The sequence below is a fragment of the Papaver somniferum genome, chromosome 1, assembly GCF_003573695.1.
Source record: "Papaver somniferum cultivar HN1 chromosome 1, ASM357369v1, whole genome shotgun sequence".
Classification (NCBI taxonomy): Eukaryota; Viridiplantae; Streptophyta; class Magnoliopsida; order Ranunculales; family Papaveraceae; genus Papaver; species Papaver somniferum.
In genome coordinates this window covers 163065537-163077501 of record NC_039358.1, presented here as the reverse complement: position 1 = coordinate 163077501, position 11965 = coordinate 163065537, and the positions used below count along the sequence as shown (strand labels likewise).

The window sequence follows — 11965 nt, the reverse complement described above, 5'->3', positions numbered from 1 at the left end:
AGAAAACCTAGCCGTAAGTGTAGTTGCGGCTGGGATAATTTGTCGACCCAGCCGTGGAACGCAAAAGTGGTTGGGAAATGATGGTGTTCCAAGCCGTATTTTTTATTTACGGCGTGGAAATAAAGAACTCCTAGCCGAAATCATTTTTCTGATTTTTTTTTAAAACCAGTTAAGGCTGGGTTTTCCCAGCTGTAACTGCAGTTTCAGCTGGGTTTTCCTAGCCGTAACTGATTTTGGAAATCCAAAAAAATCAGAAAACTAATTTCGGTTGGGATAACCAAGCCGAAACATTTACTTTTGGCTGAGAATCTAAGAACTTCCAGCCGTAAACACATTCAGAAACTTCTTTTTTTTTACCCGAAATTCATAGAATCATTTTTCTTAACCATTCAAAAACAAAAATAAATGGTGGATTTTCTTTATTTTTTTGTTTTTATGATGATCAACATCTATATTATGATCTATCAATGAGAAGGAGAAAGAGAAAATAATAATTTTGGGTTTTCTTATGATCATCGTTCTCATCGTGATGAAACTATGATCATCATCTTTATCACAATTTATGAATGAAAAAAGAAGGACGAGGAGAGGATAATAGATTTAGTTGTTTTTTCTTTAATGATCTTCATCATGATTTGTAAATGAGAGGAGAAGGAGAAGATTATAGATTTATGATTTAAGTTTTTTTTTTAACGAATAGTGAAATTTAAGTAAGGGTATTTTTGACTTTTTCATATACCTTGAGTCCCCTATCCATTTTTTGCCTACACATAGCATTTTATCCCCCAAAAACTCACCCCTTACCGCCCCAATAATAGAGTTCATTTTATTCTTCTTATACTTTGGTGTGAATACGAGTTACGACAGATCAATGATATTGGGCAGAAAATATGGATGACTATCAAATTCCATGAAAAACTTCAGATGCCAAAACGGTTCTAGATGGTCATATACCGATTTTATAATTCCTACTAACTCTCAATTGGCGTATTAGTAAACATAAAGAAAGAAAGAAAAAAATTCAAACACATTTGCTACTACGGACCGACAAACGTAACGTGACTAAGTTTTAAGTGGTAGCTAGTAGAATCAAAGGAAAAATAAAACATGAAAGAAAAATAGTACAAACATATATTCCTAGTAAATCCCAAATCCTTTTATCTATAAAAAGCTACACAGTCTGTAAGCTTCTTCAATATTCAGAGTTTCAAACAAACCCATGGCTTCTCTTTCTTCTCTTAACTCCATTTCTAGTGCTTCTTCAACTAGGTCCCTATCCGCAAGCCATAGTTCCTCTCCAAAGAAAACACAGATTTCTGTGGTCCGTAAACCCAAACATAATCATGTTAGGGTGATCGAGTGCAGAGCTAATAAAGATCATGATCGTGAAAATGAAACTACCAGCTTCATTGATAGAAGAAATATGCTTCTTGGTCTAGGAGGTTTATATGGTGCAATAACAGCTGGGTTTGGTGCTGACCGTATGGCCATGGCGGCTCCAATAGCTCCACCCGACTTATCAAAATGTGGTCCAGCAAATCTTCCGGCTGGGGCGACACCAATAAATTGTTGTCCACCACCAGACACAAAGATCGTCGACTTCCAAGTACCATCTTCTTCAACTCCTCTTAGGATCCGTCCAGCTGCTCATTTAGTTGATGAAGCTTATATTGCGAAATATAACAAAGCCTATGAACTCATGAGAGCTCTACCCGATGACGATCCACGTAGTTTTAAACAACAAGCTAATGTCCACTGTGCTTATTGTGATGGTGCTTACGATCAAGCTTTAGCTGGTTTTCCTAAGTTGGAAATTCAAGTTCATAATTCATGGTTGTTCTTTCCATTCCATAGATATTATATTTACTTCCATGAGAAAATCTTGGGCAGTTTAATCGGTGATCCAACCTTTGCTTTGCCTTTCTGGAATTGGGATTCTCCCGCTGGTATGAAAATGCCTTCTATGTATGCAAAACCAAGTTCTTCTCTTTATGATAAACTTCGTGACGTTAAACATCAACCACCCTATCTACTTGATCTTAATTACAATCTTGTCGATTCTAATCTCCCTGCTACACAACAATATACAAGTAATCTTACTACCATGTATCGTCAAGTGGTGTCTGGAGGAAAGACAGCAACACTTTTCCTTGGATCCCCATACCGAGCCGGTGGAGCAGCGAATCCTGGTGCAGGAACACTTGAGAATGTTCCACATGGTCCGGTTCATATTTGGTCAGGAGATAGAACCCAACCTAATATCGAAAACATGGGTAATTTCTATTCTGCAGCTAGGGATCCAATCTTTTTCGCTCATCATTCAAACTGTGATCGGATGTGGACCATATGGAAAAGTTTGGGAGGAAACCGAAAGGATTTCACTGATCCTGATTTCTTAAATGCTGCTTTTCTTTTCTATGATGAGAAAAAACAGCTCGTGAGAGTAACGGTACGTTGAACTCTTATTCCCAACCTCTGCTTGAATTTTTTACTTATAGAATTGAATTAGAAATATATTTTTATTCTTTGTTTCACATATTTCGGTACTAGAGCTGGAAGTTTGAACCAATTATTAGTGCATAATCTAGTTCTAGTTAGTGGTAGTACTAAAATGTTGCATCTAAAGTCGTAAAACCAAAGAGCAAACCATAGGAACCAGAATCAAAAATGTGATTTTTCTTTCTAATTTAAATTTCAAGCATGGTTTGTTTGTTGAATAATACATAAAAGAAAAATAATGTTCTATGTTTAATGATCACATGCACGTACGTAAAAAAAACCAGAACCATCATGTCTATTTTTGATAAAAGGTGTTAGGACCCTCAAAAGTTAGAATTACCAGCCACAGTGCCTGATTGTACCAAAGCATAAGCCTACATCGTATATATTAGTAGAATTTACTTTTTGTAAAGACGAAAAGAGTATATTACAATGTTGCTGATAATCCATTGATACTTTGTAGATCAAAGATTGTTTGGAACAAGAGAATCTAAGATATAAGTATCAAGATGTGGAAATTCCATGGGTACAAACAAAACCTAAAACTCCTAAAGCAAGGAAGGTGGAAAAGAAAGTAGCAAAGAAAAAATCCGTGGGCACGACTAAATTCCCGATAATACTCGATAAGACTGTACAAGTTTTGGTTAAAAGGCCTAAGACAAAGTCAAGAAGCAAGAAAGAAAAAGAAGATAAAGAAGAGATATTGATTATAAGCGGCATTGAGCTTGAAAGAGGTGCTCTTGTAAAATTCGACGTTTTTATCAATGATGAAGACGAAGTTGGCCCCGAATCAAGTGAATTTGCAGGCAGTTTTACTAATGTACCACATAAACATGGAAAGAAAGACAAGAAAATCAAGACTTGTTTGAGGTTAGGAATCACTGATATTCTTGAAGATTTAGACGCTGAAGATGATGATGATGTTCTTGTTACTATAGTGCCCAGAGATTCCGGAAGAGAGAAAGAGGTTGTTACTATTGAAGGTATCGAGATCGAGTTTGATTGATATATCTTGATTGATTGATCGTAAGATGTTTGTGTTTTCTATGTTTATTACTGTAGCTGGTTTATTTTCCTTTGATGTATGCGTGTGTTGTCGTAATAAATTTATTGGTCAAGGTGTATATGGCCCTTGACCCATTTGGCATATATTCAACGTCTTAAATGCGTTTTGGTGTTTTTGAGTTTACATATCCTACTTCTCTCTAAGTTTCATATAAATTATTTGAAGATCAATTTCATCAACATCACAAAACGACGTTATACGGTAAATGCAGATCAATTACCAAGTAAACTTGACCATAATAGTGGAATCACATATACATTTCTTTATGGTAAATGCATATCAATTACACGAACTAGCGGGCCTTGCAAACCTGGGTAAGACCCTCCCCATTACATCATGGATTCATGATTCAAAACATCAACCAAAAAACTACGAGGACTACATAACCAAGTAAACTTGACCATTTCATTAGCAAATTTTTAGCTAGAAGATCAACTGCAAAATTACCGTCTCTGTGCTAATGGGCACAAACTACAAAAACAAAAACAGTATGTAAGAGCTCGATATTGAAAAACAAGTTAGCAAAAAACCAAGGAGTCCCACAATTTTTCCTATACGGATTAACAAGATAATGTGAATCAATTTCAAACACAATTTTGGAGATCCCTAACTTACAGCTAGTCGGATACCTTCTCTAAGTGCCCACAGTTCTGTCTTTGCTATTGTCATTCTTGTAAATATACTTGGAGAAGCCTCCCACATATTTTCCTTATTTTCCTTGATCATCTCTTATACACATAATTTTATACGAAATATATAGTAGATCAAGATAAAGTTAAGCTTTTTTTATCTCTTTCGGGAGTTCAGACCTGATGTAAAAGAGGTAAGTCAATCCATTCTCTGCTGAGCTTTTTAGTTCTTTCCATTTTAGAAAAAATGTCTGCCGCCTTATTTTCCTCTAGTGGAACATAAAACATTTCCAAGACCTGAACTGTTGAAAATTAGAAATGTCATCTCTAATGAAATGATGTATCTGTCAATTAATGTTAAAATAATTGTTCAAGGATTCTTTTTTATCATGTAACTTTACTAGGGATTAACACGTGCTATAACGACACATGCCTTGATCTATGTTGAGTTGTAACAGTTCACGAATTCAAGAATTATGTAGGCCTTAATTTCAATTTTTGTATGATCATCTTATTTGCAGTTTGTTTTAGAAAAGCTCTGCATTTTTAATTATCTATATACATGAATTTTCTCAAGTTTCATTTACATGGTAAATATGTTGCACCTTCAACCACTGCAACATATTGCCTATCGCTGCGTGAATCTGTTAGAGCATTGCTCGGTTGAACCCACCAAGCGTTGGTATGTCAAGGTTGGTTGTCATATTTTAGTGAAACAAAGCTCATTTAAAGAGTCGCTTGATTATGTACTAGAGTCAACTTCGTATAGGTTAAACTAGAAAGTTATTAGGATATGAGACATATAAGTATTACTCGAAGACATGAAGAATGTGAAGAAGTAAAGAGCTACATCGACGACATCATCCTTCCTCTTGGGGTTAGTAATATTTTGACTTGAACTGTTTCATTCCTAACGTATCTTTCAAGTCGTGCTATATTGAAAACATAACTACGAAGCTGTGAATGATTATACTCTACTAGATAGACGTAGTATTAAGGAATTACAATACGAAGTATAACGCTTATATTTTGAACTTCGTATGTAAGACATCGACATAATTGTATGAATGCTATTGTAATTATGTGTATGGGTATGGGTGAAGATTTCGTCCTAGGAAACAATGTTTACATTCGTTTAAAGGAAGTATATTCATAAACTTGTTTTGTGAATCGAAAGGGAAATCACTAGGCTTATTGGTATGGTTATTCATTACATATCTTTGGATTACCAATATGTGTGATTAGTACAACCGATCATAATTTATTATGTATCTTGGTAAAACTATTCACAGTGCCTGACTTATGTATTGGTACGACTTTTATTAGTGAAAGTGTGCAACCGATCCTAAGTAATCACCTAAGATGGTATGATCGATATTTGTAATTGGTGTGACCGAACCTAGTAATTGGTGTAACCGATCCTCGTATTTGGTGTGACCGATCACAAAAAAGTGTGTAATCGATCCTTGTAATTGGTGTAACCGATCCTGGTAACTGGTGTGACCGATCACAAGTAATACCATGAGTATATGGTAACCGGTCCTGGTAATTGATGTAACCGATCCTGGTAACTGATGTAACCGGTCCCAATAACCATATGGAGGTAGAACCAATCCTTGTGTTTGGTAGAACCATAAACCCATGATTAGTGATTTGATAATTGGTATTTGATCAATCACATATAGTTCTTGGAAATCAGATGAACCAATTCTAAACTCGTTTGGAAGTGTGATAAATCGGTTCCAAGATTGTAAATATGAAAAAGGATTTACAAAGATAAAGATGTCGACATACTTTGAACATGTACAATAATTCTTATCTTTTATTATTCAAAGATATTCCTTAATAACTAAAGGAGAATCCCGGACCGAAATAAATTGAGAATATTTTAATTAAGGTTTTTAGTTTTATATGCTTTTAATTACCAGCAATTAAAAGCATATCTCTGGAAAATATAAATTGGTAATGTGCATTTACTAATTGGAGATTATCTAATGAGTCTTCGGTAAATATTTGGACAAAGCATTTCCAGGAATTATGAAAACCGATTTGGGCATTTATTGCATATCTTGAGAATATTCGGTTTTGGAAATTCCTCGATGTCCAAACTTCCTTGGCCTATAAATACCGAAGTTTGCATTTCGAGCAAACTAATCCTCAGAGCCAGCAAAATTACCAAGTTGTGTTGTTACTGGTGGAGACGTCTATCCGGAGAGGAAAGTACCCTAATTAGGCGAAATCTATTACGACCGCTCGTTTTAAAGACTTCTTTGGGATTGAGAAGCTCTACGAGTACCATTGGTGGGAAACTAGATAATTGCAGTATCATTAGTTTTCGATTGATTTGATTGACTAACAGTTGTTGAACTTTGATTGCACCTAGTTTGTTTATGCTTTAGAATCTTCTCTTCTTATATAAGATTCACTCAAACTAGATCAAAGTTTCGACGGGATCTTTAGAACTGTTTTTAGATCTAAAGACGTCTTGTGATAATTCATTGTTAACAGACTTCGTTCTGTGCGTGATTGATCACAAGAGATTCAAGTTATCCATTGCAGGTATTTATTGAAGATCTAAGAAGATTTGAAGACAAATAAGATTTCTTATTGGGTTCATAATCTTTGGTGTGCAAAAAACTTGATCGGTTGGGATCCAACTATAATCGGTTTATCTTTGATAGATTTGATTGATTAGTTGTGTAGATCAACATCAGTATATAGTACCTTGGTGGATCCTATTATTGATTACTTAGTCTAAACACGACTGCTTTGGTAGTTGTTAATTAGATAGATCTAGAACCCGACAAAGGAGTTTATTGGTTAAACGGAAAATCCTTTGTCAAACTCATATCACTTTGTTAGAAAAGAGTTATTACTGAACAGATTTGTTGTTCCTTTACTGTTTGGAATACGAACCAAAGGAATTGTTCCGGTGCGTGCACTTATCGAATGTCGGAAGCGCAGGGATACTAAAGAAACTAGGTGAACTATAGGTTTAGTTGCTTGGTCTCAACTATACGAAGTTGGTTTAGATTTTGTATAGCGGCTTAACTATGAGAGTATTCAATTCTGGACTAGGTCCCGGGATTTTTCTGCATTTGTGGTTTCCTCGTTAACAAAATCTTGTTGTGTCATTTACTTTTGTTTTCCGCAATTATAATTGTTTTTATTATAATTTAAAATAAATTACACAAACATTAATTCCGTAATTAATTGATAGCAATCCTATAGAGTTTGGTTAAGTCCGAACCTATTATCAAGTAATCACACTTTCGTTGTTGTATTGTCTCGATCTTGTATCCGTAGTCAATCACACAAGTTATCTTGTTGTCGTATTGTCCCGATCTCGTATCCATAGACGATCACACGAAGTGTGAACCGATTCGTTGTATTGTCTCGACTCAGTCCATAGACAATCACTTTCGGTAAGAGGACTTATAGGTGAAAAAGTTTTAGATTGAGGTATATTTGGGTACCCTCGTATTTCAATAGGTATCAGAGCAAGAAAACACGAAAAGATCTAACAATCTGTATTTGGTGCGATCCAACCTATAAGAAATGAATTCGAGTGAATCGATTTCAATTAACGTACCGCCAAGATTTGACGGAACAAACTATCTATGGTGGAAATCTGCTATGAAATATTTTCTTTAATCACGAGACCTTAATACATGGCTATTAGTCGTTGATGGTTATAATCGCCCGAAAGTAGAAAATTCGGAAACTGAGTTTAAACGCTTAGTTGATTACTTATCTGAAGAGAAGGCTTTTGCTAAGAAGAATTCAGATGGTTTGAATATTATTATACATGTTGTAAGTCGTGATCTACAACATCGTTTATCAACATGTCAAAGTTCAAAGGAAGCTAGGATAATCTTCAGATCGTATTCGAAGGAAATACATCAGAGAAAGAAGCTAGACTCCAAACTCTTACATCCGATTGGGAAAACCTTTGAATGGATGACAACGACACTTTTGAAGAGTTTCATATTAAACTCTCTGAGATAATTAATGCTTCTTTCTCACTTGGAAAGACTATCTCTGAAAAGGATATAGTGTGCAAAATTTTCAGATCGTTGCCATCTAGATACGAATCTAAGAAGCATGCAATCATTGAAGCAAATGATCTTTCAACACTCTCACGAAGCACACTCGTTAGAAATTTAAAGATCTTTGATCATGAATCACAGTCTATTCAAACTAAAGGATTTGCTTTTAAAGCTGCAAAAATTCCAAAAGCTCCAATGGAGAAAAATAGACAGATGGATGATTCAGACGAACATATTGCAGAAAATTCTGATGATGATATTGAACAATCATTATCATTGATCACTAGACAGTTTCGAGATCTCTTAAAGAAAATAAATAAGAGATTCATAAAAGATACTCATCGATCTTCTCGTCCCCATGATCGAGTTCCTGTCAAGAAAGATCAGGAAGAAGATGATGAATATCAGCCCCAGTGCTTTAAGTGTAAAGGGTTTGGTCATATGGCTAAAGACTATCCCAATCTTAGGAAATACACTGGAAGCAACGCATTGGCTGTAACTCTAGATGAGACCTCTGATTCATATGATTCTGAAGAAGATGAAACAACTAATAGTGCATTAGTTGTCAATCTTATTCCTTCCTCCTCCATTAGTGATTTAACCATTTTCAAAATGGACATGTCTTCCGACGTAGTTAAATCATCTAATGGTAAAGGGAAAAATAAGGCAAGATGCAAAAACTGTCTCAAAAACAGAATTGCTAAAAGTTGCATATGCAACCCCAACCAATCTCAAGGTACTTCGTTAGTTCGAGGTAACAAGAAGAGACGCGTTCATACGATACTAGATCAAGGACACTCTGGTTGTTCGAAATTCCATAATGAGAGAAAATCTCATACTAATACCACCTGATCGGTATTAGAATTCTTTCCTCACCAAGTGTGCCAAATATTGTGTGAGGAAGAAGAAAAATCAAGGCACTTATGTGTAAATTATGGGAATAAAATCTAGTAATTGAAAATATATTTGAGATATTCGTATTTATAGGAATATTATATTTTCGGAAGTATGAAAATATATAAAAAGACCCTTCTCCTTCTTTGGTCATTCCTTGTCCGAACTATGAGTCATGATCCAATGTCTTCTCTCTATTAGATGCTAGATCAGAAAGATCACTTTAAGAATAAGTCTGCATTTTCTCTTGATATTGAGAAATCAAAGAGTAAAATCAAAAAGAGAGATTGACTTAGCAAGAAGGAAAGAGAGAATATGCTGAAGAAAGATCAGTGTATCGAAGCATTAACACACTTCTGTGTTCAATCAAAGATAAAATTACATGTTCTTGCAGAATCCTTCACGAAAATTTCTCAACTGCAAGAATTTCTGATCAAGCAACAAGGTTATCTACTTGAAGAATTTCACAAGCTGAAGACTGAAAGTAATAATCTGCCTTCCTCTAGCACTGATATGAAGGATTAAGTTGTGGAAAATAGATATCAGTTTTTGATTTATTTCAATTATTTTTTAAGATCTATTTTTGAATAAAACTATCTATTATTTATGAATAAAATTATTACTTTATAATTTTTCGTGTGCTAGTTTTTCGATTACATAGCCTGTGCTTGAATGCTTTATATTATTGTGAAGTGTTTATGGGATGTTTGATTTCGGTTTTCATAACCTTAATATCCGATCTCATATGGTGTGAACCCTTATGGTTTGTGTGGCTTTTTGATTTAGCGGGATTGAGTTCTAGCCCATGTTGGTAGGCTTTATCAAAGGATCATAAGGTGTTCCGATTGAAACTCATATGTGAAAAAGTCACAATATGTTGAATCGATTTTGGTTTAGCATAAAAGCATATGTATTTCGGGTTTTCAACTTTTGCTATGCATTTGTTAAAACCGATTCAACCTTTCTTTGGTAAAGGTTGCTCTTTGTTGTTGTTCTTTTGCTCTTGCGAGAGGACGACAACACAACGGGGGAGATTTCTAACGTGACCTTGCGCTTAATAATATATCTTTCCGGGAAAAAAAGATGCAGAATTTAAGGTAACTTATTTGTTAGTTAATCGTTTTCCTGTTTAAGAAAAGCCTGATTTTATTGCATATTTTTTGCTTTTGCTTAACAAAATTTCGGTACAATTGATGTTTATTCCATTATGTGTGTATGAATGTGTGTGTGATTCAATTGCTTTCGGTTGATAAAAGCTATCGTTATCTTTCTTTATTGTTTGGTATCAATTGTTTAGGCTTAACGAAATTTTGGTGCAATTACAATACTTTAATGTCTATGATTGTTTCAATTGCTTCCGGTTAAGAAAAATAATTGTGGAAGTTGATTTATTTGGTTTGTATGAATTATTTATGGCTTAACAAAAATTCGGGACCATTTGTTTAGTCCAATTCGATTCCGGATAAGAGAAACTAAGTTAATTCTATTCTTAGTTAGACTTATCAAAGTGAAGGATTCAGTTATTCAAGTCTAATCAATGCCTTAACAAGAAATACTAGTTAACTAACCTAGTACTTTTCTTGTTTAAAAGTGAGCGGTCTAAGTTATTGTTTTAATAATTAGAGCCTGGTGAGAAAAATAAAGTTAATTCTTGTTAGAGCATAGCTCGGTCAACCTCGCATGTGTTGCTATCTCAAGCACGTTTGTCAATGTTAGTGATCAAAACTATAAGTCTTGATTTCCAGCCTACATAGCTAAGTCTCGGACTAGGATAGAAAAGTGTAGTTGAGCTCAAGGACTTCATGGCGATTCATCATACAACGACGAAGATCTATACAAGGAACCGTGGAACTTCATCAACAAAAAGGTATGTGGAGACTTGAACTTATCTATCATTCAAAAGTATATCTCTTCTATCTCCTACTTCTTATGAGACAAAAGTCGTATGCTATATAGACTAGATCATACACATTTGACATTTCGAGCTGAGCATTCATTGCTTATCTTTTATCTCGAAATCGTGTGTTGGTAAAGCGTTTCTCTTTGATCAAGTTTATCTTCACCTAGTGACGAAAGTCATGAAAAGTTTCAATCACTTTGAGAGTTGCTCTGACGTGAATCAGTCTGTGAATAACGGCTACATAGCGTCCTCTGAGAATGTCTCAATGATTGAAATGAGAGTTTATATTACATAACCATGTATTCCTTGAACCGAAGTTTTCGAACTTTGTTGATCAAGAGAAATCGAGAGGATTGTGGAATTGGCTTGCCAAGTCCGCGAACCTAGTTCGCAGACTCAGTCCGCGAACTGGCGGAAGTTCTCTTTCCGAGAATTTCTGCTGAGTTTGGAAAACCCAACCGGTTAACTTAAGTCCGCGAACTTGTTTGTGAACTTAAGAGGTTATGATCTAAATATGTGCTCTGAACATGAAACATTAAATTACTAAGGAATGCTTTATGCAAACTTTGGCTATAAAGTTCATCAGCCGATTCAATCGAATCGAATCATCTTTGTTTCAATTGTGTCTTGTGTAGTTACATAAGATCTCAGAGCAATTGAACAACTCTTTAACTAGTTCATTTGAGTCAATTGAACTAGTTATGGTGAAGAAGAACAAGGTTAATATGAAATGCTCATATGGTTAACCTTTTGGGTTACTATGTTGAACCAACATACACGTACACGTTTGGGAATGGTTTTCACGAACCCAGTAAACGTCTACCCAAGTGTGCGTGACAAGCTAAGTTTTCGATCTAACGGTTTAGAAATATTAGCTTGAATCTAAATCAGGTTTTCATCTAACGGTGAATAAGGATTGCTTTGTAAC

The 11965-nt window shown here is 35.0% G+C and overlaps 1 protein-coding gene across 1 annotated transcript; it reads left to right on the top strand.

Moving 5' to 3' along the window:
- Positions 1-1137: 1137 nt before the first annotated feature.
- On the top strand, positions 1138-3666 carry LOC113306281 (polyphenol oxidase, chloroplastic-like). Its single transcript, XM_026555239.1, has 2 exons — positions 1138-2449; positions 2963-3666. Exons 1-2 carry the CDS (start codon positions 1220-1222, stop codon positions 3503-3505), a joined length of 1773 nt encoding a protein of 590 aa, XP_026411024.1. The 5' UTR covers positions 1138-1219; the 3' UTR covers positions 3506-3666.
- Positions 3667-11965: the final 8299 nt, after the last annotated feature.